This window comes from Thunnus maccoyii, chromosome 13, assembly GCF_910596095.1.
Source record: "Thunnus maccoyii chromosome 13, fThuMac1.1, whole genome shotgun sequence".
In the NCBI taxonomy this organism is placed as follows: domain Eukaryota; kingdom Metazoa; phylum Chordata; class Actinopteri; order Scombriformes; family Scombridae; genus Thunnus; species Thunnus maccoyii.
This window is the reverse complement of record NC_056545.1, coordinates 27,190,890-27,217,391: the sequence shown is the minus strand read 5'-3', so window position 1 is coordinate 27,217,391 and position 26,502 is coordinate 27,190,890. Positions and strand designations below refer to the sequence as shown.

Below are 26,502 nucleotides of genomic sequence, written 5' to 3'. Positions count from 1 at the left end.
ACTGTGCTGAACTAAATGTTCCTGTTTATTTGTCCAGGTGTTAATGATAAATCTGTTCTGAGAGGCACTGGGTTTATAACAGGCCTCCAGTGATACCCAGAAGAGATTTATGTTGTTGTTGGTCATCCTAAAATATCTCCATGTCCTGTCTTATAACACAAGTCCTCTCTGAAGGATTTCACTGGACAAAAGTCATTGATATAAAACCTGTTCAAACCTCAGCGTCATGTGAACCAAACAGTTAACTATGCTAGGTGCCACGTTGCTCACCTAAAAAGGCGCTTTAATTGTTAGCTCAGTTAATGAAACATATCAAAAGCAAGTTCGCTGACTAACAGTGGGATTATGTGGCTTGTGAAAGACTTTTTGGAGAACACCAGGTGTGCGTATTTCAGCAGCGGCCGCACAGACGCAGCTGTGCTGGATCATCCTCCGCTCAGACTGCGGCTCTCCGCGGTAAGTCTGATGTTTTTACTAACATTTATGAGGCCATGTGTTGACTATGTTTTGTCGGTGCTTGTGTGCTAGCAGACTTGCTGCTGTGGGTTTTATATGTCAATTACTGGCGGCTAATAATGTCATAATGTTTGCTGTTGTTAGCTGCTGATACGTCAGTTACTGTCAGTGTTTAGTTCTGGTGTCATGACGCTGGTTAAATATGTTTACTCATGCTGAACATGAGCCTCAATGTTTTGTAGTTTTCCTGTTAAGTTGTTGCTGTTGTTTTTCAGTCACTCAATATAAAGTCTGGTCTCTGTTAGAGGGTAATGTTGTCTGTTTGCTTTGTGGATATAAACATGACTGCTGCCTTACAGCTTGTTCACATTTTCACAGCAGACATGTTGACATGTTGTAGCAGGAACAGCTCTGGGGTCCGTTTCACAAAGCAGGTTTAGTGAAAACTCAGGGTCTGTTAACCCTGAAATGAGGGAAACTCTGAGTTTTCCGTTTCAAAAAGGGAGGTAACTCAAACCAGAGAAAGAGGGATAACTCTAGCCTGTTTCACAGAGAGGGGTAACTTAAGCTCTCGGTCAGTTACCGTAGCAACAGACTCTATGAACCTAACCTGGTCGGGACCAGGTTTTTCTCAATGAACCTCGAGTTTCTCTCAGTCTCCGCCCTCTTTCAGAGCCACACACTCCATTTGATTTCCTCATTCATTCAGTCAGCAGGCGAGTTTTGGCGTAGCCTAGTTCTGCCGTCTGTCATTTAAAAAAATCATTTAAAAAAATCAGAGTCAGTATATTAGAAGTCCATTAGGCACAGTAAGTGGCGACTTTTTCACTAACATGGCATGTCCTTTTGATAACGATCCCGTGGATGAAGGTGCAGCATTACTGCGCAGAGAATTAAATATTCGTTGAGAGATGGTTATCAGACCGCGCGTAGATGTTCTAGCATTTCCAGACAATTATCTTTTTGAGCGGTACCGTTTCACGTCACAGTCCATCATCTACATACACAACCTAATCCGTCCTTACATTTGCAACATTACCAATCGTAGTCATGCTCTCACATCCCAGCAGATATTGTGTGTTGCGCTGTGTTTCTTTGCAAACGGAAGTTTTTTGTACAGTGTCGGGGCCAGCCACTGGCCTTCCTATAGTCTGGCTTAGGGCCAGCTCCTCTGCCTCCGTTAGAGGTGGCGGTGCTGGACCACCACCCGTTTTACGGGCATCTGCCTTCTTTCTGTTGGCTGAGTAGAAGTCTGTGTTAATTTAAATAGGCTTAATTATTTAACAGAACATGATGTAGATGAGAAGACATTTATGTGTGTGAAACCAGCATTATGTTGGGGATAAAACAACTGCACAGTCAAACAGCCACTTAATATTTACTTTACAATGTAAAACATGATCAAAATGAGGTTCCCCCATGAGATTATGTCGAGGTCTCACCTGTTTGAACAATGTTTTTATATTTTATCCTAAACTGCTGCCAAGTGCGCTTCTCCCTCGCGGGATTGGACCTAAATGAAATAAATTAATAGGCGACCAATCAAGCAGTTTTCCTCTGTAATATTATTGTGATTGCAAAGGACTACATTTAAACTTACGCATTGACCCGAGCAGCGATTTTCTCCCACGCCGTCTCTCTCTCTTTTGCAGCTGCAGCGGTGTTGCACTTCTTTTTGAAAACATGTTCAAACTCGCCGTATTATCGCATTAAGATTTCTAGCCCTAGTGGGGCGAAAAACGCAGCCCTCCGCTTCCCCGTTGCCATGGTGACTCGTTGAATCGGGGCTCAATTGATGCTGGCTTTTTATAGTTGTGGTGCACGCGCTTAACTCCAGGTGAAACTACTCCGAGTTGAATAAACTGACTCAAATTAGCTGTTCTGGAACCGGAAACTCGGAGTTTCCTATCTCAGAGTAGATCAACTCAGAGTTCAGGATTAGACTCAGAGTTTGTTGAACCTGCTTTGTGAAACGGACCCCAGGTGTTATAATGGCCGCGTCCCGTTTAGGTGAGCTGGACTCCAGTACTGGGCATGCTGGCTTACTGGGATGATTTATATCGGACACTTAACTGAGCAAACATGAATATTATTAGCTCCACCTGTGCGTTTCATACTATGACAAGTTAGAATGTCTGCTGTGAAAAAGGTCTGTGTGTTCCTGTATTAGCCGGTATGAAACCCAGTATAATCAGCTGTGTTATTAGAGAAATATTCTAACTCAAAGTCTTGAAGTTGTTTCACTATTCATAATTAATTATTGAAAATAATAAGATATATTGATTGTATCTAAGCCGCTGCTGTTGTATGGTTCATGCTGCTGTACTCATTAACAATCTAAACTGGTCATCTGCTCACATATTTAACAGGCAGAGGGGAGGCTGAACCTTGAATATTTTCATTAGAGTTGAAATTATTAGTCTATTAATTGATCAACACAAAACAATCTGCAATATTTTGATAATCAATCAATCTTTAAAGTTATTTTTAAAGTAAAAATGCCAAACTTTCTCTGGTTCTAGCCTCCTAAATGTGAGGATTTGCTGCTTATCTCTGTTTTATATCACTGATTATTTTTGGATGTCAAACTGTTTCTGAGGCAAAACAAGACGGTTATAAATGTCACTTTGAATTCTTGGGAAACTGTGATGGCTGTTTTCCCCACAGCTTTATTTGAGAAGATAATCCGCAGATTATAATGAAATAACTGTTAGTTGCAGCTCTAATTTGTATTTTAATATGTATATAATAATTATGTGCTGCATAGCTGACATGTGATGAGCCTTCTGCTAAATATTATTTTATTCTTGTCAGTAGAGCTACAACAATTAATCGACTAGTTACCAACTATTACATTAATCGTCAACTATTTTGATAATTGACAGATTAATTGATAATGAAAATAATCGTCAGTTGCAGCCCTGCATGTATGTAGGACTCATGTTCAATATTAAACAAAGATGTTAGTATTTGATGTACTGTGTTGTATCATAGCAGAGTTAGCTTTAAGCTCATTTTCATTTGCAGTCTGTTGGCAGGTCACAGTTAAAACATCAGGTGAATTGCAGGGTTTAGATGTTCTACTACTGTAAAGTAGCAGGGGATCGGCCACTTGTTGGCTCGTTCGTCTGTCCTACACATTGTAGTTTCCACATACTGGCTGACATTGTGCTCTGTATCTAAGGCAGTTGCAGGGGGAAAATATTATTGTAACTCCTTAAATTTCTGCTGTGTTTGGCTTATTGGTGTATGCTTCTGGGGACTGAGAAAGTCACAGCCTAGACACCAAATATCAACCGTGCACGTACTCTACATTCACATAATAATTTGTTCCATATGAGTTGTCTGAATGAAATGTTCTGGTGCGGGAAAAACAGCTCCTGCAATAATTAAAGTTCATCTGTCAGCACTGGAGCTGAATCTCACAGCTAATGAGACCCTGCTGCATCAGGTCTGTGAAGGTTGCTCTAAACCGTCCTCCTGGAAATAAAATTTAAAAAAAACAACTGTAGGATTAAGCTGCATTGTTTTCACGGTCAGATAATATGTGGGTCAGCATGATGAACCTTGAGTAGCTTGTTTTGGCAGAAAAGGATACATAACAGGAGGAGTTGTAAAATGCAACAATGTCTGAAGGACTCTAGAGTGATGAGTAGAAATGTTATTGTGATAAACAGTATTCAGAATCTAGTAATCTTCTGCTTTCTTCTGTCACATATTGTAGCTGCGTGTTTGTCTTTGAAGGTCAAGGCTGTGAGAACATTTCTGTTTTTGTTCCAGCCTACAGAAAGTCAGATCCTGAAGTGTTTTTCTCTCTCGGCTGATAGCGTGTTGACACAGCTTCTCTATTGTATCTCCAGCCTCCTACCATAGCGTGTGTTGTGACATCTTCATACACTCTAGTTTCCATCAGCGGAGCAGGTTATCATTCAAAGGGCCTAAGGCTTCAGCCATCCTCTGTATTACCTCAAACATCAAACCACACATGTACAGTATAAACAGTGATGTGGGAGGATCAAACGAGTCTATTTAAGTCAAGAAAACAATTCTGTATTTTGAAAAGGGCGCTCAGCTACGGTAGGCTTGAACCTGCTGTCAGTTCACACTGTGGTTAAAGCAAATAAGTTATGTTTCATCTTCCTCGCAAAAAGGAATCATGAGACATAGCTCTAATAGACCAAGTCATTTTATTCTGTAGAGCTGCGATGATTAGTCGATTAAGTGATTAGTCAATTGACAGGAAATTAATTGGCAAATTTTGTGATAATCAAGTCATTTGTAAGCAAAAATGCCAAAAGTTTGAAGGTTCAGATTCTCAAATGTACTCAAATGTAAGATTCTTTGTGTATATCTTGGTTTTCCATTATAGTACATTGAATATTTTTTTCATTGTATTTATAGTTTTGAGTGTTGCTCAGAAAAACAAAACATTTCAAGATGTTACTTTAAGCTTTAGGAAATGGTGATGGACATTTTTCACTGTTTTCTGATGTTTTACAGACCAAACGATAAAATAGTTAATAATGAAAATAATTGTTACTTGCAGTCCTAGATCACTGCAGTCAGATTATGGGATACATGCAGTACGTCTAAAGCATTATGCTAATTTGCTGAAGTTCAGTGGAGGAGGCTGGATCCACTGTGCACTAATACAGCGTTTCATATTTGAGGCCAGCTCTTGCTCTTTTGATCTCATCCTTTTTCCCGAATTGAACACTAGCCTCAGATGTGTTACCCCATTTAAAACGATTCAACTAATGATGAACGAATGAACTCTGTTTGAGAGGTCTGAGCATCAACTTAATCCCAGTAGAGGAACCGACAGCATGCCGGTTAGGTTTATAGGCTTTTTCTCAGGAGAGTGGAAACACCAGGGGAATGTTACCACCGAGAATGGGATGCCTTCCCGTTTATAAACAGGAAAGTATTTTTAGGAGCGCTTGAGCACGTTTGTTTGGATGTTATTAGAAGTGTTGTCAGCAGGGAGAAAAGACTATGAGCATTCCCTCATAATTGCTTTTTTTTTTCTAAGGGAAAAGGCGAGTGTATCAGGCAGAGCATTGTACTACATAAGATTAAATGATGGAAGACATGTACAGTACTAACTATGAAGGGTTAGTGAACGTAGGTTTCTAAGGTAGCTTTTTTTCCTCTGTATCCTTCCTTTGTATATGATCCTTTGTCTTTTGCATAACCCAGAGGCAAGACATCTCCCAGAAACAGGTTTTGTTTACAAAAGCACTTAGACGTCAGCTGTTCCTGTTTGCTGATATCATGTGAGCTGTGAGGCAGACGGAGGTGTGCCGCCACCGAAGGGACACATGACTCTCAGTATTGGGATGAAGTCCAAGTTTCAGGGTTCAGACAGCTGACAAGCAGTGAGGATCCTGGTTTTATTTGCTTTTTGGTTAAGCTCAAACACGACAACAAGACACGCGAGGAGTGTCTTTAGCGTGCTGCTCTTCATGCTGCTCTTCCAGTTTGACAGCATGTATCATGACGGTGTTCATGGCAATCCAGGCAAATACCAAGAAGACACTGCTGGCCAAACTGGTTCTCCTCTCTCAGGTCAGGCCACTGTTCGACCTGCTGTATGACATCCATCCACTCACACTCTTTGTTGCTTGTCTTCTCATCTCACAGGAATGGTGTGTACACTGATGCCACCTTGTGTTCAAAAAGCTAATTACAGGCCCTAGAGGGACATATTTGAGTGAACAGGTGCTGTGTTTAAAATAAGGTGGAAATGAGATTTCTCAGTGGAGGTTTGCAGGTTTGATCAGTTCATGTTTTACAGGATAATGATAAAATAATTAATATTATTATATTATATTAACCTGCTGCCTCAGGGATCCCCCTCAAGCCACTGGAGAAGTGTTGTTTTATCAAAACATTGCACCTAATTGTTGTTTTTAGCACAACACATCATATTTAGCACAAAACACAAGTTGTCTGGTAATTAAACCTGAGTAACTGCAGCCAACAGAGAAACAGCAAAACTGAAAAGATTCTTCAATGAATTGATTTGTCAGGCAATAGAAAAGTTTTATTTGACAAGGGTAGCCTCACTGAGATTAAAATCATTTTTTCCAGGCTAAGATCGAGTGACAAACATAAGACCAATAACACATGATTTACCAAAATCAGAACTGGGTAAAAGTCATAAATTATATAATACAATTATACAAAAGATGTTGTCCTAAACAGCCCCTTAAAACAACCCAAGAGCTGTTTTATAACCAAACAAATCTACAATAATGACTTTAATGAGGCTTCCATATCAAGATTCTAAAACAGTTCAAAACACAGGCAGCCAGAGGAGAAAACACAGTTTTCTGCTGCAATGATTTGAATTCACAGAGAGACCAAATTTTACCATGTACATCTAATTGCAGACATTTCCAGAGAGGAATTAATTGATCATGAAAATATTCATTAGTTGCAGCCCTAAAAATGTTTATTTGATCTGTTTACAAGTTAATTTGCAGTTTTTAAGTAGATCAGCGTCAGGATTCCACTACATGAAACCTCTGTAGTCCACAGAGTAAAAACATCACATGCTGAAGAGTAGAACACCAGAGCTGCTGACGGCTTTTGTGCTGTTTTGTCTCATCATTTCTCTCTGTTGTTGTTGTTGTTTCCAGTTGTCAGTGTGTTGTTTGATAAAGAAGTTGTATTAGGAGGATCCATTTGTACTGAAACCCCATCAGACACCCTGCTGTCAGACCTCATTAATCAGAATGTCTATCAGCACAGACTGGGTGATGCCTGTTTTTACAGATGAATAGCTTCTCTGTTCCGTTCAGGCAGTAACTTCATCTGATTATTGATAACGACTAAATCTGGCTGCAGTGTAGGCTGATTATAATGACTGTGGCTAACTGCGTAGCTTTGAGGGATATTAAATAGATGCTAGTACACAGAGTGGATGCTTCATCAGTTTATGCACCTTTTCCCATAATAATGAAAACTGGGTAGTGTTAGACTTGCAGAAGGCAGCTACTAACTGATCCTACACAGTACTCTTCTTTTGTGGTTTCTCACACAAAGCCATTTCCTTGTGTTTGTCCATCTGAGCCCCGGCTCCAGACATATCGAGGGAAGAAGCTTAGATACATTAAACCTGCAGTGGAGGCTGAAAAGCCCGGTTCTGTCCAGTGGAAGAAGGATTTGTAGCAACATCCACAAGCAGTTTACTCAGGCAGTTTAGGATTTTGTTGGTCAGTGCTCAGATTAGGCTGTTCCAGAAATAGCTGATAGAAGCAGCCAGCGGCTCTGGCTGAGGGGAGAACACAATGACTGAGATGTAGAATTTGGAGTAAGGTAGACAGCATACCTGCATGTATTCTTCTAGTTGGTCTCTGAGCTGCTGACCTGGCCGAAAGGAGTCAGTTATTACAGAGAGACGATGAGATTAGAGCTGAGATGATTAGTCAATTGATTGCACGATGTAGATTTTATAAATCCATCCTGGGAGAGGGATCCTCCTCTGTTGCTCTTCCTGAGGTTTTTTCCATTTTTTTCCCTGTTGAAGGATTTTTTTTTAGGGAGTTTTTCTTTATTGGAATCACAGGTCTAAGAACAGAGGATGTTGTATTGCTGCACAGATTGTAAAGCCCCCTGATGCACATTTGTAATTTGTGATATTGGGCTGTGCAAATAAAATTGACTTGACTTGATAATTGATTATCAAAAGTCGCTTGTCAAACAAAAATGGCAAATAATTCCAGCTTCTCAAATGTGAAGATTTGGATGATAGTAAACTGAGTATTTTTGGTTTTGGAAATGTTGGTTGGACAAAACAAACTATTTGAATATGTCATCTTGCATTCTGGAAAATTGTGAAGTATTATGTTTTCTGTTATTTTATCGAGTATTTATTCAGTAATTGTTGCGGCTTTAGTGAAATTGTCTTATCATCATCATCTCTTGACTTACAGCAGTTATGAGGGCCTTTGTCTTATGAGTTTGTATCCAGCAGTTTGGCGCCCTCTCCTGGTCAAAAGCCCGAACTGCCCCCTACTGTACTAACAGCACTTCATGTATGCAAGTCTGAAAGGTAAATTAGTGTCGGTCCCAGGAGCAGGAAGCATTTACTTGGCAGGAGGAAATAAAGGCAACCCACGTTTCCCACCAGTAATGAACTGAGCCAGCATTTGATTGATGCATGACCTGGGTGCTTCGGTGCTAAACATCAATCAGAGAGGGGTGCATGAATGCTGTGGTTATTCAGTGTAATGGGAACGTCAATAACTTTTGCATCCTCTGATGAATACACAAGTACCAAGCCATGATTCACCAGTGAAGGCTGCTCATGTTCAAAGCACTGTTTTTGAACCGAGTACAAGCGCTCACTTGTACAAGTAGCTGATGATATGTGATGCGTGTTTCCGCGGTTTTAACTGTTACCAAGCAATTTTCTAGTGAGTCATCACCTACTGGTAGAGCAGATATGTGAGAAATTATTCATCTTGTGGCTCCGTAGGTGATCAGAAGTGATTGAAGTGTCAGCACAACTGTGTATCAAGTGATACAATTTTTATAGCTTGTAAATTTGGCGAACTACACAATCAATAGCACTTAGAATAATGTGATTGTAGCTGAGTTGTACCCACAGTAGTTTATCCTCTATGGGAGTCTAATGTGCAAAGTCATTAAGTGTGTGAGCGTAGTGTGTCAAAAAGAAATATAGGCTGTTTACTCAGTTTAGTGCATGAGGGTGGAGGAATAAAAGCCCAAAGACAAGGTTAGTACACATTTTTTAATAACATGGCACAATTTACATAACACAAGTTTAAATGAGGAGCATGCTGAAGATTCAGTCGCTTCATTTTTTCTCATTTTTGTACATGATCTAGAAAGACTTCATTTTTTTCCCTGTACATGGTAAACAGCAAAAAAAGTTTCTCATTTAACAATCTTTTTGCAATACGCATTGACTAACCACTATGGCTCCGGTGGACATTTTTATGTTGGATTAAAAAACACTGCACGACATGATATCACAGAGTTTGAAGCGCACAACTAAACCTTCAGTGGACTACTAAAATAGATCTCTGCTCGTTAGAAACAAACTGTCCATAGTTTAGACTTGCTTTTTTGTCTTTTGATTTTGTAGGTACAACAACTTAGGAAAGCACTTTAATACACTGTTTGACCAACAGAACCTATTTCCAAAACATGTACTTTACACTCCTTCTATAGGGCAATGTGCTGTCATGGTGTTTAATGTGCTGCATTCTCCCCAGAACAAGACTAGCGGCAACTTAGTGAAGGAAAATTTGAGATAAAAAAGTGTCTTAATGTTTGTGCTGCTGGCTTTTTACATCGAAAATCCTTTTGAAATGCAATACTGTTTCTAGTATTGTCCCTACATTTTATCATATTTGAGAAAATAATTCTCAGAACATTACCTTTCATTTAATCCAAATTGCTACCTACAAACCCTGTGTTAAAGCTCATATCTGTCTGCACTGAGCCAATGTTTGTCAAGTCTGGGTTGTGGAGAGAATACAGCTTTTTGTCCTTTACTGGTACACAGTCAGTAGTGGTGAGAAGGCCAGCTTTCAGAAAGGGAGCCCAGACATTTGTTGCATAGTTGAATATGGGGTCTCTGGTACAATGCTAATCAGCTGCGTCAACAAAAAGGAAATTGCAAAAAGCACATTCTGAATCACCGCCTAAATACTCCTCTATTTACATTTGTTCAAAGTAAAGCTTTCAAAACACTCTTTTGCATATTTGTACCATGATTTTTATCCATACAGAGCGAGCACAGTGACTGTACACATTATCTACACACTTTGCTGTCTGTCAGTGCTAAAGTACCTGTACATTCCAAAATGGTTTCATTCTTACTCCACATCACTTCGCTATACAAGAGAAAGAATGCACACAAAAAGCTGGAGCAAACTGGAAAAAAATCTTTGAAAAATGTATTTTTTTTGTTCTGTGATTGTGTCTTTGTAGTTTTATACAAAAACAATTCATTGTGTGGACATGTCTCTGCCCACATAAGTTATTCACAGCTATGTTACAGTCTTGCTTTGCCCAAAGATAAGTGCTTGGTGTGAGTTCAGTGTAAGTGAGGCACAGGGCTGCAGGGGCACTGAGTCTGCTGAGGCTCAGCTCACCGTGCCTCAATGTCTTTGTGAGCCGGTCTGTCTCTGATATCTGTGGCCATGGGAGTAGTCCGTCTGGGTGAGCCCGGCCGGGCGCCCAGTGTGGGGATGAGCGGTGGCGGGGCACTCAGAGAGGCGGTTGGTGGTGTTTTGTTCAGAATACCGTTCTGATGGGCTGCGGCGGCGGCTGCTGCTGCCGCTGCTGCTGCTGCAGCCGAGGGGCTGACCCTGGAGTAGTGCATGCCCGGGAGTCCAGGGGCCATAAGGCCTGGGGCAGGGTGGGGCAGGTGTCCGTCAAGGGCTGGATGATGCATTGTTGGGTGGAGGCGCCCATGCTCATAGTCCTCTCTGAGCATGTTGAGGCGGTCGCGCTCCTCCAGGTGGGCACGCTCCTGCTCCCTCCTCTGCTCCAGGGCCAGAGGGTGGGCGTGGTCACGGTTAAAGTCATGAGGCTCACGGTCCCTGTAGGAGCGCTCGGCCTCGTACAGGCGTGGCGCTGCCAGCCGGTGCAGAGGGTCATTCCTTAGCAACAGGTCCCTGGCCAGAGGGTCCCGTCTGTGAATGTCCAGACCCCTGTAGGGGTCCCTCATTGGGTCCCAATGGAAGGTGGGGTAGGGGAACCTGTCAGCTCCTGGGATGGGGCTGATACCCATGAAGGGCGCCACCACTCGAGTTCTCTCCAGACTGCTGATGCTGTTGATTGGGTGGACTCCAGCCATGCCCATGGGCACAGGCATGGAGGAGGGAGGGTGGAGGTTTGGCGTGGAGGGTGCCTGTGTTGGGTGCTCACTTGCCCTCTCTGTGGCTCCATCTTGCTCCTCCTTCCTCTCCTCCTTCACTTTGACCTCACTGCTCTTCTTCTGGTGCTCATACGGCAGCTCTGCCTTCTTCTCTAGGACCTCCCTGCTCAGGCCGCCGTTGGGACGTTCCAGGCTGGTCTGTCGGATGTAGGGTGACGCCGTCCCCCTGTTGGATACTTTGTCCTCTGACACTCGTCCGTCATGGATGACAGGTGTGTCCTTGTCACTGTGCTGGTTGTCTTTGAGTTTGTGGTCATCTGTGCCACTGTCCTTCCAAGAGTCTGAGTGCTCCCTCTCCCTGTCTTTGGCCTTGTTCTCTTTGTCCCTCTGAGGCTCTGCAGAGGCAGGGGGCAGGTGGTTTCTGTGGTGCTCAGGAGGCCGGCTGTGGCCAAGGAGATTGATGGGGTTGACGGGGACTGGTGATGGATGGCTCGGGTGACGCTTTTCTACAGAGTCCCTAGAAATACAAAGAAAAATTCCCCCAATCAGTACTAGTAACTTGGCTTTTGTACAATGGATTAATTGTGACAATCTTTCAATAGTTATTCCAAATAAAAAAGTTCCAATTTGGAAAAAAAAGCTAAAACATGCAGTACACAAAGAAGTATTGCATTACATTACATTTATCTCCACCAAGTGTTCTTGAGCAAGGTAAAAGTCATGCTAATATAGTCACTCAAACAACAACAACCTTCTGCTGAGCACCACCCACCTGTCCTTGTCGTCTTTACTGACCAACGAGTCCCGTTTGTCAGGTTCTCTGTCCCTCTCATGTGAGCTGACTGAGGTGCTCCTCTCAGATTCTCCGGGCTTCAGCCAGGGTGGTGGTGTGGGGAAGGAGGGCGGTGTACGGTGCAGGCGGTTCCATGGCTCCTGGTGGCTGTTGTTACTGTTGCTGTTGAAGTGCTGCTGTGCATTCGGGCCATCTTTATGGCCGAACATCGAGTTGGCCGCTGTTAGGGATTCAATACGTGGAAAAGCACAGCAGGACACAAGTTAAATGCGTATCTCGACAACTTGCACAGCTTAATGTCTGTATTTAAATGTCATTCTGCTGATGTCCTTATACAGCTTAAATGACTACCTTGGGAATATTACTTACTCCAAGCATGAAAGTATAATTCCAGCCATAATTATTATTGTGTAGAACAGTAAGTGATAGTTTGGTAACAAACAGTATCATTCATGAGGCTGAAACTCACTTAGTGCTGGATTTCCCAGTCCTCCGAAGGCTGATGAACTGAGGGATCCCAGTCCTCCAAATGATGAAGGCCTACTGAAAGGTTCTGGAAAGAGACACAACATGTTACCATGCATATAATCATCCTAATTTTCCTTTGTCAGATCAGGACTGAAGTGAAGGATCCTCCTACCTAAGTGAGATGCTGGGGTGAGGAAGTTTCCAGGATGGTGGGGTGGATGGCCAAAGGGACCTGCTGATGGGTGTGTAGGACCTGAAGAGAGAAAGACAGAAGGCTTCAGGAAAACATCAATCAACCACTGACTGTGATATTACAAAAAGTAAGAGTTCATTGGGCATGAAGGTTTATTCTTGACCTTGGAAAATGTAGTATGACAAAAAAATTGCAGTGTCAAAATGCCAAAGATGTTTGAAATGGTTTCTTTAGAAAAACAACTTTAAGGGATCCTATTGTTTATGTTGTGAGTGTGCAGCCATGCTAGCGGCTCTGTGACGCTGTACTTATGCTGTACAGAATAGACACAGTGGTGCTTTGAGCTAAATGCTAACATGCTGATGTAAATGTCATTAGTTACGCAGGTATTTGGTCATAAACCAAAGTATTGCACAAATGAAATTTTGACCGGATGATGGCGTTGGATGAAAAATTAAGGGATCACCAAAGTTATTACTATTCATCCTGACGGCGACCAGCTGACATTGCACTTCCTAAACCGAGCTTTCCAAAAGCGCCAGCCGCTGGCCACACAGCTGACTACTCGTTTAAGTCCAGCCGGCTACGTTTATATTAATTTTTGATTCTAATAAAATAGTTTTGATTCACAAGTTGCGATTCACATGTACATTTACGACCACTGGCCTCCACTTCAAAAAAAAAAGCGAGCATGATGATAGAGAAACATGCCTATCTGTCTGTATCAGTCCCCACATGCTCTATATGAACGTGTGTGCATGCTCAGCTGAGAGGTTGCGTCCTGCTGAGTAGACAACGAAGAGTCGTCTCCAGTGTTTGACAAATATTAGCAAAATAATTGATGAAAAAACACATTAAGAATTGCACTGATTGCACAGACAGGGGACATTATCATTAGATGGGCTACTTCGGAAAACTCTGGTGGCAGCAACTTGACGATCGCATAGTAAGTATTAAAAAGTCCACTGAAAGCGCTGCATTTTCCATATACACCACACAGACGTTTATGACCTGAATGAATGAATTATCTTTACTTACACCAAACTTTTTACAGAAGAACCATCTCTAAGACGCATTGCAAACACACTAAAACAGGTAATGTTGTCAAAGTAACCGGCCTGTGTCATATAAGGAAGATGTAGGCTGTGCCTCAGTCTCACACTCAGGATGATAGTGAAGATGACTAGAAGTTGAGTTGATTCACATATTTTGTTATTTTAGTTATTTTCAGCATATGTTATTTTATAAATAATTTAATTTAAAACCAATACACAGGTTAGATAAGACATGGGATTAAAAACATGTTCCCCTTTAAATAACCTTGTTTATGTTCGTTGAATAAGAGTACATTAAATAATGTCTTAATTACAAAAGTTCTGATCAGTCAGGAATAGGTTGGTTTTAAATATTAACAGCTATTTACAGACTGTGTGGGCTAAAACACACAAGAAGCCTAATTCTCCTTTACAATAATTCACCACATGTTTACAATCAGGTAGGCAAACTCATTAAAATAAGCAATAATTAAGATCAGTGTATATGATTGGAATAGTGGCATTAGAATGTGCCACCAAATTTCAGCTTTTATGGCCAAAAAGTTTTTTTTTGTCAAAGTAAATATTAATCCTATGTCCAATTAGTATTCAGTAATTGGTTGATGTAAGAGAGATGCACTACAGTCATTATTATTTCCATGTTGTTGACCACTTCTTTTGGTTTTGCTGTCTTGCCATGTTCACTGCTTTTAACAACAGTAGCTTTTGACATACACCATCAGTCGATGGTGTATGTCAAAAGCTACTGTTGTTAACCATCAATCTTTTTTTTTTCCTGTGACACACACACTCACCTGCAGCGGAGAAGAGTGTGGCGGGCCGTGCCAGGTCGCTGGGGTGATGGATGGCGCCGAAGAGGCTGGGGCCCGGAGGTCGACTCAAGAACTCAGGCTTGAGGCCAAAGTCTAGCTTGTGAGGGTCGACTTGCATCTGCTGCTGGAAGACGCCAGACCGACAGAGAAACACATGTAAAACTCCTTTACACATTATATGCATGTATCACTGGTATCACTGTTTATTTTACATTAAATTTATTACAGTGCGTAAGCGACTAGGTGTTTGTTGTCTTGCTCAAGGACACATGAGGTATGTTGGAATTAAACCTGAGACCCTCCAGGGATGAGAGTGTTGCTCTGCCTGCAAGGCAACACTGAATTACACTCTGCAAAGCAGTCTCCTTTTCTTAATGGGCCCATCATCATAACCTCAAGAAGCGATTATGGTTATGACTGCTGAAAGCACACAATTAAAATGACTTGTTCCATTTTAATTATTTAAATATATTTCTGTAGTGACTTGTACTCAGTGCAACAGCAGAATTCATTTCACAAATCGTGGAAATTACTATATGAGTACAAAGGTCAGCTTCTGTATATACAATACTCTTATGATCACAGAATTACCATTTAGCAGGAGAAGTGCTGATACGAGAAACAGAATGTAGATAAGGAAAATATGGCTCTTTTTTAAAGTTGTCCCATTTTAAGCGGGACAATAAGAAGGTGAGGGACTTGTCAATCAACCACTGAGTATACACTGTCACACAGACCTGAGAAGAGGTCTTACCAGGCAAAATAAGTGAACAGCACTCATATTGCATAATTTCCTGTTACCTGTGCAGTTAGTATGTAGTATGAAACTGGGATAGTAACACTGTGTTTATACAAGATTTGGCACAATACAGAGAGAGAGGAGTCAGATGAGTCCTCACCTTTACTTTTTGTTGGTGGTGATATATCTGCCAGGCGATATGGACGTGCATGGCGCACCACTTCCCCGGTTTCTGTAAGCACAAGACAAAAACATACTGTCACAAACTTATTCTTTAATATGAATGACTAATGCAAGTAAGGATTTATCTTACTTGTTGCTTAATAATAAAGTGCCTGAGTGAGCAAAGAAATACTTCATATTAGCCAAAGTCTGTTGTTGAAGGTTACTCATTTTTATTTAATGGATATAGTGCTGTCTTATCAATGCACATTATTTTTAAACTTGCAATGTTGATTGTTGGCCACTTGGAGGCAGCACAACAAGCTGTAAAGACGACAATGACATATTGTCACCTTTATAAAGTTGATTTGGTGAGTGCAAACATTTCCTTTTTCACATAGCCAGGAGGCACAGAGCACCATTAACATTCGTTTGGAGCCACATTTATGGTTAGTATAAGTCCAATATTCACTCTCTTTTAAGCTCCAGTAATTCCTGAGGAAAATATTCAACTCTTTAGCTGCTAAATGCTCCATTATGTTCACCATCTAGTGGTTAACTTTGTCTGTTTGCTGTTTGGTGCTGGGCAGGTAATGTACATATGGTTTATAAGAGCTTTTTTTTTTTTACTGAAAACAGCTGCCTGCATCTGGAAATGATGCTGATGAGAGTGGTAAGAGTGAATCAAAACAATAAAACTAAAACAATGAGCTGAAGGATTCTATAAAGCTTTGTACAGCGGAGAGGAACTGCAGAGTCTCAGTGGGTGCATCAATGGAACAGCTGCTACATTGTTGATTTAAAAATAGTGATCAGAGCAACTTTAAACCTCACATGGTCAACTGTCTTGAGTCGTCAGGTGATGCAAACGTGCCATAATCACTGTTTCCACGATGGTCTCTCTTATTTACAGACATCATACCATGGTGTGACATCTGACAGTGACATACTGATACTTAAATATGGTTCATGTGGCACCTTTAATCACATATTAAAGATACAGTCTACAATAGTAATTAGTGATAATTACAGCAGTGATTTGAATGGTCTTGTTTGTAACTAGAATGTCTGTCAACCAATGCTGTGTACATCTATGTTTAAAGAATCGAGCAACATCTGAAAACAGAGTTTCCACATGCAGAGGCTGCGTTGTTCTGCAAAATTCGTCTTCTTGTCGGTGTATAAACTAGCACACTCTGCCTCTAAGTGCAGCGCTCATTTAATTAAAGACACTATCTACTCCATTTGCAAAACCCTTTAAGGCTTCATGGCTATTACTGTGTGTATGTGTATGTGTGTGGGTGTGGGGTGTGTGGGGTGTGTGGGGGGTGTGGGGGTTGTAGGAGACTGAGACACTGCAGGGAATAAACACTCACCCTGAGAATGGGCCGAAACGGATCCGTTAGCTACAGGAGGTAGAGGGGGGGAAAAGAAGAGGTTGAGTCATTTTGCTGTCAGTCAAATCACTTCTAATTAGTCTGCTTGTGTGGCATTCATTATGAACCAAATTGAAATGTTAAAATTTCCCTTTAAAATTAAGCATTTTGGGAGTAATTAGCACACGGGTTCCTCCTCGTGGCCCTCTGCATACAAATGTGGATATGATAGCTGAAAGGAAGGCAGCAACACACATGATGTTTTCTACAAACTGCACACCAATTCTCAAAAATGACAGCATTTGGTGTTGAAAACCTTTTTCTAATGACTTGAAGGCTTATGCAACACATACTGACGTCTAAAGGTTACATCTACATTGTGAGTGATGTGTTAGTGTGTGTTTGTATGCGTGCTCTTACCCTGGGGTCTTTCTGTAAGAATGTGTGCGGGACGGCTCCTGGTCTTGCAGACACATCGAGTGGATTAGACGTCTACAGCGCACCAGAAACAGATTCAATTAGACTCACTATAAATGACTTATTTTCAGTGTGTAATCTGTGTTTGTGGGTGAGTTTTGTCTCTGTGTGTCTTACTTTGGGCTGAAAGGCGCCCTGCAACGAGCTGAAGGGCCCGGTCGGGGGGATGACAGGAGGAAGGCCAGACATGGCCGGCGGGTAGGAGTGGAAGAGCTGAAGAAGAAAAGAAGGAGAGGAGGTGTGAGGAGGAGTGGAGATGGAGCAAACAGGTTATAGTGACAGATGAACCTCAACAGTCAAACTGAAATTTAAAAAAAAAAACTGCTTGGATGGGAAAATGAACAGATGATTGCCTACATGTTTCACAAGTCACATGTTTCTACTAGTTTATAAAATATTCCCTGCTCTTCCCAATAGATTAAATAAGGGAAAACACTCCTTTGATCTAAACTCGAATGTTGTAATACAAGCAAAACACATGTAAACCAAACAAGTGCTCAAGGCTTTCATAAAATTATCCTGTGGAGAAACAGATACGCAATCAGCTGCTTGGTATAATTGTTCTTGTCAATCATATCAGCTTGAAAGGTTTTGCATGTTCTGAACTTGCATGCTTGCATTTAATCATGGATGGTGCAAGAGAATTATTTAGGTTGAGTTATTAGAAGCGCTTGATGACATGCTGTAAGGCTTTAAATGCAACTTGTGTTTTGCCCGTGCATCATGTTTTAAGACGTTACTATGATTTATAAAGAGGAAATGGCTTCAGGATATTTACTGCTACCATAATAACAGCGAGGAAATACTAAGAATCGGAGATGAAATACTTAAAAACAAACAAGCAACATTCTGCAACAACTGTGTGACCCAGAGTTGGTCTGAATACAAATCCAGGATTTTTGTAGCATTAAAATTTGTGCTGCTGCTCAGATTTCTTTCAGCTCTGAGGGATTGTTGTCTACCAATACTGAAGGTTAGGCTTTGAAAAAAATGCACACTTATGCAGGCACAGACAGCAGATGTCTGGAAGCTTCAGGAAATGTTGGTAGTAGAGTGAGGTCCAATGTTTAAAATAAGTCCCCTTTACCGAGTGATATAAGCACAAATAAAGAGCAGTAAGCAAGACAAAGATACAGTATTCCTCTGGCAATAGCGCAGTCTCTTCTGTAATGCCGCCACTGTCTCTTTTGGTATTAATTTCTATGCACAACAATTTCACTGTTACATGCACACACAATAAATCTTGTGCTACGACATCTAAGAATCCAGCACCGTTTCATTAATCACAACATTTGCCGGGGGGTGAAGGGTGAAATGGTACAGCTACTGTAGGATGCTTACAGTATTCATTAAGAAGCGGATGAGCGATTGCATGAAATCTAACACACACACACATACACACACAGCTGTAACACCGACTTGCATGGGCTGGAATGGCATAATGGGCAAGCAACAAACTGCTCTGCAGGCAGATAGTACAGAGTAGGGAAACTCACACTGTGTCTGTAGAAGGGGTCAACTTTTGTTGGGTATTTTTCAAACTGTAGGAGAAATGAAACAGAGCTAAGTACAAAGATGTAAAGAAGACAACAGAAGCTACACACATGTGTCTGTAACAGGGTTGAGATCGGCCTCTTTCAGGGTCATTTTAGGCCAACACAAAATACATCATAAACTGCATTTTAGAACTAAGAACATGCTTACAGATTGAGATTTTGATGCAAGATCTAAAACCTCAACATAGATTTAAAGTTCAACCACTTCCCAAACCAGACTGTTTTTCATCCTCCCATTTTGTGATCATCTGAAGACCTTGTAAACCAGTGCAGGCTCTGCGTCTCATTTGGTCTGCTTTTAGTGGTGTAGCGCAGGCTCAGGGCGAACATTTCCCCAGTCAAGACTAAACACTGCAGCCATTAAGAGGCTTTTTATGGCCTCATTAGCTGTCAGAGGCCTAGTCATGCTGCCTTTGAGGTATCATCAGAGCCAAGCAAACCCTCTATGGGCCAGGCAGTTACGAATGTGTGTGTATGTGTGTTTGTGAGTTTTAGGTCCAGCCACCCATTGCCTGTGGTCTCCCCCAACAAACAGCGGGGCTCTTAACGTTAGACATTTGCCAGTAATGAAAACCCCCAAACGGGACCAAATGATGTCATTAAATTCAGAATGAATTAAATGTATTATGTTCTAAAAGCTGGCTCTGAAGTTAACATGCTTTAGGCAAGTTATTGGCAATTTAGAAAATAACGGCGTTCAAGTCTGGAGTCCAAAAGTATGCCAGAGAAAACACTAGAACGGCTTTCTGAGAGAATAAAGGCATCATTGTGGTGTGGACGGACACACATGGTCATCATTGAAAGGCTGCCACAAAACCCACAGGTCCCTACAGCGTGCTTACACACATGTCAAACTGTGTAAAATCTTCACTCGCACAGCCACAAAGTGAAAACACTTTCAGTGCCATGCCCGCCCACTCTTCTACACATGTTAAACTCATTATTAGAAGACATATAAAAACTCTTTGGTTATGGTGATTTATTTTCTTTTGACCCCCTCCACCCACTCCAACCCAGCATGGTTGCGTTCTACTTATCCTCACATTTCTGGCAGGGGTACGCACCATGGGTGGTGCTGGGGTGGGCATGATGGCGTGGGGGAAGGGCGTGAAGGTGTGCTGGTGGGTGTGCTGGTGAGTGTGTTGGTGCTGATGCTGGTGCTGATGCTGGTGCTGGTGGAACTCGGTACGCAGGTAGGGCGGAGGGCCCAGCGAGGCGCCGCGGTCTGCGCTCTGAGAGGCCAGGAAACGGGTGTTGAGCTCCTGACGCAGAAGGTCTTGCTCTGCGGAAGAGGAAGAGAAAGAGAGAAGGGAGGATTAGGACTGAGTCTGTTAATGAGGGGAAGGTGAAGGTCGGGAATCCTCTAGCATTTTCACGCAACAGACTCTGAACATATATAGTAACAAACACAATCCTCATTATGTTTCTCACAGGATCCCAGGCTGTAGATAAAAAGATACCTATGACCTATAATTAGACTTGTTATTTATGTCATTAAATGAGACATATTCTAGTGAAATTAAAGCACTCATCATTTTGCCGGGTGCTACTGGAGGACCATGGACTCCAATGTGAAAGCTATGTCATCAGATAGGAAGCCATGTCAAAGTTATCTTAAAAAAAAGGAACCAGGAAATGGCTGTGATTATTGGCATGTCATTTTAAATTTAGGCAAGGACCAAGATGATTAGGACTGTCTGACTGCTGGAACTGTCAAATAGTGTGATTTGACACACTACAGCCCCTCTGAGACAACAACATCTGTTGTTCTAATAACCTTTGTACAGCTTGTGGAGAAAAAACGTATTTCAAGTAATCACTGGCTTTTCTTCTAAATTCAACAAAACCTGCCTGGAGAGATTATATCTCCTCCAGAGTAACCTTATCCTTCCTATTCCACAGTGTCTCACTACAGTATTTCTGCATTCATTTCAAGCTTTATTGGTTTGGGAGAGGAGGAAGAATTTTCTCTTCATAAAAATTTCATTAGTATCTTTTCAACAAAATACAGCTTGCTTCGTTCCGTATTGACCAAATTGATTTCTTGCACATGAACACCATTCCAGGTGAAAATGGAAGTTCTTGGAACCTCGCTAAAACCGGCTCCCCTCCCGTTTCCACGCTGACCCTGACATTTAGCTTGATAGCTCTGAACGGAAATGTGCACGGGGTCTGTAATCGCCTTTGTAATGTGGTCTGACTTGCTGGTGGATATTACTGGTGTGTAGAGAGTCAATCAATCAGAGCATGACAGACAGGGTGTGAACTTGAACTGTCCACACGACTATAAACACAAAACCCCGGGCATGGAGTATATGTTGGTAATCTTGGAATCAGGTGCTTGCTTCTTTAAATAATTACCAGTATAACATTCTGTCTATCCATATGTCTCCTCATCTCAAATGCTTTAAAAATCTATTGAAGCTGGTCTGAAATTATTCCTTGTGTACTCTTGACTGTCTTGGCAACCTGATACAACAACCGGCTAAAATAAGAGACTGCTTTTTAGTCTAATGTGCAGTCCTCTGCCACACCGCTTGGGGGAGATGTGGGAACATTTGCTGGCAGCCTGTAATGTTTACCTGAGTAGGCACTCCCAGCAGCAGGATGTCCAGGTACTGGCAGGGTGCTAGACGTCAGTGGTGGTGGTGGTGGCAAGGCCGCTGGAGGAGCGAACATATTGGGGTGATGTGGGTGCGGCGAGGACTGCAAGGCAGGCGGGTAGCTGTGGGGGGTGTTCTGGTTAGCCACCAAGGGCAGGGGGAAAGTGGAGGCTGCTGCGGCCGCGGCAGGAGGAGGCGGGTGCTGGGGGAGGTGCAAGGAGGGAGCAGGGGGCCCGTGGGGCTTGGTGCCTGGGGTGCTGCTCCTGCTGCTGCTGTAAAGAGGGAAAAAAGAAAGAAAGATGGAGAAAGGAGGCAGGTTAAGCCAGGCGTGATCAGTCAAAATTAACACTTGTTCCTTTCACATCTCCTCATCTCCATCTGCTCCGACATTCAATTCCCAGCACAGTGTTTTCACACCTCAACTGTCCTCCATTTACAAACGCCTCCCTGCCTCTCTCTTGTGCTTCACAGAATCCAGGGCAAACATGATCCGCAAAAAACACCACATTCGCGACACCCTCGGATGCAAATAAACGACCGCTGGCAAGCATAACAGAATGAGCATCTGTCTTTGAACAGCTTCTGTTAAGGCACTTCCTCCAGAGCCAGGTAGTGAACATGTGCATCGGAAATGGGATGAGCGGGAGAGAGGGTGTGTATGCTTGTGTAAGCAAACAGTCTTTTGTAGTGTGTGTGGGTTTTCCCCGAGGGCAGTCACAGAGCCTGCGTCTCCACAGCTCCACGCACTAAGCCTAAAAGCTCATTTGCAGCGCTCACTCTTCGTTGTGGGCCCCGGCTGTGATTATTCACAGAGGGTGCCAGGTCCTGTTGGCGCACTGGCAGACTGGCAGGGCTGGCACAGGGAGAGACAGGCAAAGCCAAGTCCTGAGAACCCGTGAGGCAGAGCTGTTGTTGGGACTGAGTGGGTTCTGAAGGAGCTATCCTGGAGTCTTAAATTAATGGAGAGAGCCTCATTGGCTTCAGTGCTCCTCCACAGATATATAGTGGGACACAACAGACGAAACTTAGCCCTGTACTGACTCTGTATTCATAATATGAAAAATTACCATGATTGTTACCATGGTGTATTTAAACAAAGTGGAATTCTGCTATCAGCATGAATTAACAGTCCTCTGAAGTATTTATTTTTTCTCCTGTTCTCATGCACAAATAATATCTCACCAATAAATAAAAACAATGTGGTGCACATACTGATGGGGGCTGGAACTTATGCAGGACTCAGATGACAGTGTAGGTGGCTAATAAATCACAGGCACTCAGGGCACAGTGCTGTCCTTTTATTCAACTGTTAATAATCAGTGCTACTGTTTGGCTTAAGGACTTCAAACTCTCCCTGATAGCAATTTACATACTGATCGGACATCATGCATACTTTCAGCTCAAGAGATATTCTAGTATTTTCAAGTGTGTGTGAATATGGAGGTTTTGTCCGTACTGCACTGCACACAATTATCTGCATCAGAACGCATGAGGACATGAGAGACGTGAAAGCTTTTTAAAATAAACTGATCTGTTGATGTGTGAGGTTGTCTGACATTAGTCTTACCTGTGACCGTTGAGGCTGAGGCTGTTGTAGGCAGAAAGGGGCCGGGGGTGGCAGCGTGAAGGGGGCCGGTGTGGCCCTGCCTGACTGGGGTGCTGTTGGTGAGGGTGGTGGGTAGGTAGGGCAGGCGACGGCGGGTGTGGGTGAAGAATGGGTGTCGGCGGAGGCCGGGGGTGGCACAGCGGTTCGGGCTGGTGCTGGGGCCGGGGAAGGGGGGGTGGTGAGGGCTCTTGGCCCTGGGCGAGAGGCAGGGCTGCGGGCGTCTGAGGCCTGGGGAGAGCCTCTGAACGTGGGGGCAGGTGGGTCGAGGCTGAAGCCTGGGTAGGGCCGTTGGTCTGGATCTGACGAGGGGACGGGAGCTGGGGGACGGATGACTGGGGCTGTGGATGGGGCAGGGGAAGGGCTTGTGGGGGCAGAGGCTGATTAGGGGTGTTGGATGCAGGGATCTGGGGGTCCCTGCAGCTCTCCTGGCTCCTCTCCTGACTGCGCTCTAGGCCTGACACCTTGAGGAGGCCTGGGCCGTGAGGCTCCTGGCTGCCATTGGTGGAGAGCACATTGATGCCAAAATCTGGAGCTGTGCAACACAGAAAGAGAAAAACAGTGTGAAAATCTGCATCTCCAATAACAAGTCTTTGTTTCAGAAAAACAACAAAAACACATAAGTTTGTTTTCAATGAAATGTTGGTCAATGCAATGGACATACAACGTTTATGGATTGGAACCTGCTGAATGTCAAAACACCAAACAAGATCATGGCTTTCAGACATACATACACCAAGCACAGAAGATCAGCTCTCAGGTAAATGAACACTGAATATGACCATCTTCAGCTCTAACAAAGATCATGGGTGTGAGTGAGCTACAGGCCTTTTGTAGACACTCTCCTTTTCCAACTGCCATCTCCTCTGCCATGCTTAGATTTTTTGAGCTGACAGATAGCCCAACAAACTTTTCCTCCTCCTCATACTGACACGCCCTGCTGGGGTTTGCAGCTGTGCTGGCACAAGCACCAATTCCTGAGCCCTTTCACGCAGCCTTTAACACTGTCCCTGAGGAGATCCTACACAGCTTAAATGTGTTTTTCTCATTCAGGCCTAATCACTTTGTTTCATGTACAACACATCACCTTCATTTCAAGGTTTTGTTTTCTTTGATGATAGAACTTCCATCCGCAAAAAAAATTAAATTCTGGTCAAATTTGTTATTGTGGCATTTTATCACATACCTACCACTGAGAGTACACTTTGGCATAACTGAGATTTATTGTGTATAGAAACCTACTGTAGCTGATTTGGTCAACAAGAGGTTTACATGTACATTCACATAGTTGCAGACACTTCACAAAGTCCTTTCCCAAAGTCAAATAAAAACTGCACACTTATGCTAAATAATAGTCATCTGTTTCTTTTCTTTACCACATGCAAACTAGCTTGAGTGTGATAATGATTAGGGCCTTTTAAAGGACACTGCAGAATAACAACAGTGCATTCATTAATTCATGATTGCATGTACCATGAAGGACGGACGTGCATTTAGCTTGCTGTCTGACAAGGTGAGGATTAATTTTACGGACTTTCAGTAATTGCCAAAAACCAGCAATTACCTGCCATTAGAAGCTCTGGCTGGACTCTACTGTTATGTCCAAAGTGTGTGAATTAATCCAAAGAATGAATAATAACTGCTGTACAATGTTGGAAGTCACACAGAACAATAGATAATAAGCTCTGTCCAGAGTATTTCTCTGCAGGGACCTTCTTCTACAGAACAAAGTGCTCACACATCAGCAGTCAGCTTGGCTGTTCCAGAGGCAGAGAGGCTCATGGGGGATGACAGTGCATACATAAACTGTAATTAACTCTCTCCAGGCCTCAGGGGGGTTAGGGGCAGGAGTGAGGGCTCCTCCTCCCCCTCAGTGCGACCAGCTAAATCCTTTACCTGCCAAAGAGGTGAAGATGGAACCCAGTTCCCCTGGGCTGAGCCGGCAGCCACTGCAGAGCTGCAGCCTGTCACTTCCATCTCCCTGACACACTACTCCCACCAGACCACTGCCAACTCCACTGGGAGCAGGCTGAGCTAACAGGACTCTGCCAGAACCTCCGTCCATTAGCATTAAAATGCTAAGCGAGGTATTAGAAGCCCCAGGTGCATGTGATATTGTAGTTAAGGGTCTGGGGAGGTAATTCCCGGTGCAAGATCCCAATCGATATCTACAATAACAGCTATTGACTCCTGCTTTCTGTGGGAGAGCTTACTCAGACATCTGCCAGCCTGTCAAGAGACAAAAGACTTGAAGTGTTTTTGTCATTGTTTAGTAGTTTGGGCAAGCACAAAGAAGAAAAGTCCCCTCATAATACAGAGAGGCATCAGTCTTCAAAGCTAACTAACCCTCACATAGAAATTATATCTCTTCTTTGACAGTCTGCACACAAAGCACATCCCTGTTCAACCCTCATGTGCATCAATGAACAAGAACGCCGTGCAGCCCTTAAATCCATCTCGCACATCCATGTCAATCTTCTCCACTTACAAATGCTATTACTGGTCAAGAGAGACTGCTGCTGGCTAACAACTTCACCGCAGCAGACGAGGAGAGGAGAAATTCCCAATTCTCAAGTGTCCCGCGCCGCACCTCAGTCCCTGAGGTCCCTGGCTTGCTTTGAGGATGAGCTAACACGCTAAAACGAAGGTGTCTATTCTGGTCATAATGAAGACTCCAGGGCCAGGCAGTGCGAGGAACAAGAGGAGAAGAGTGTACGCCAGCTTCCCTCCCGCGAGGGTTCATTTGTCAGTCTTCTTCATCCCTGGAAACAAATAAGCGCAATTCCCGCTTGGATCTCTCAAAATGTGGAGCCCTGCTGTTTCTCAACGTTTCAGTAGTATTGCGTTTTTTAACTAGTACACACTGCTCGGTGGAGCGTTAGAGTGGAGAATGAGGCCTGTGGGTGTGTGGGTTAGTTGGGAAGGCAAAAGCTAGAGGCCGGATTTAAGAGGTGAAGGGGGTACAGGAGGACTTTGTGAGGGTCAGCTGGGTGTGTGTGTGTGTGTGTGTGTGTGTGTGCAGGAAAGCCCTTCATTAAGGCTGGATGTCAGGGGACCCAGCAAGGGGCTTTGGAGGATAGCTCATTATCCCAGGGTGAGCCATCTCCTACTGTTCACAGTGTATTAGCTGCACACACCACCACTCCTGATTTGTATCTCCCTACATGGTTAAAAGCTACACTGCGGCATGTAATCATTAGACAGGCTACAACTCTAAACTGGCTGAACCAAATATGTGATAACATGAAACACAGTATGACGAATGAACTTTTTTTATCCATTGAAGAATTTAATTAAAAACTGCGATAAGACATGAGATTACAGACAAAGTTAATTGGTATGCAGGCC

General features: G+C 43.0%; 1 protein-coding gene and 1 long non-coding RNA gene across 25 annotated transcripts in view; one reads left to right on the top strand and one right to left on the bottom strand.

Moving 5' to 3' along the window:
• On the top strand, positions 1-14,715 carry LOC121909704. The gene is made up of 3 exons (XR_006099503.1): positions 1-456; positions 12,722-12,898; positions 14,627-14,715. It is a non-coding gene; the product is annotated as an uncharacterized LOC121909704 (long non-coding RNA).
• The window catches only part of auts2a (activator of transcription and developmental regulator AUTS2 a), a 480,371-nt gene continuing 463,072 nt past the window's right edge, over positions 9,204-26,502 (bottom strand). For 14 of the 24 annotated variants that reach the window (XM_042430283.1, XM_042430285.1, XM_042430284.1 and 11 more), the window contains 13 exons: positions 23,119-23,689; positions 21,531-21,823; positions 19,992-20,230; positions 18,889-18,933; positions 17,510-17,605; positions 17,336-17,407; positions 16,916-16,945; positions 15,538-15,609; positions 14,621-14,762; positions 12,751-12,831; positions 12,580-12,663; positions 12,090-12,342; positions 9,204-11,834 (listed from right to left, as the gene is read on the bottom strand). In XM_042430283.1, coding sequence (XP_042286217.1) covers positions 10,586-11,834; positions 12,090-12,342; positions 12,580-12,663; positions 12,751-12,831; positions 14,621-14,762; positions 15,538-15,609; positions 16,916-16,945; positions 17,336-17,407; positions 17,510-17,605; positions 18,889-18,933; positions 19,992-20,230; positions 21,531-21,823; positions 23,119-23,689 — 3,227 coding nt within the window. In that variant the 3' untranslated portion in view covers positions 9,204-10,585. The remainder of the gene's footprint in view (positions 11,835-12,089; positions 12,343-12,579; positions 12,664-12,750; positions 12,832-14,620; positions 14,763-15,537; positions 15,610-16,915; positions 16,946-17,335; positions 17,408-17,509; positions 17,606-18,888; positions 18,934-19,991; positions 20,231-21,530; positions 21,824-23,118; positions 23,690-26,502) is intronic. The other 10 variants (XM_042430295.1, XM_042430293.1, XM_042430297.1 and 7 more) reach the window with 10 other exon arrangements.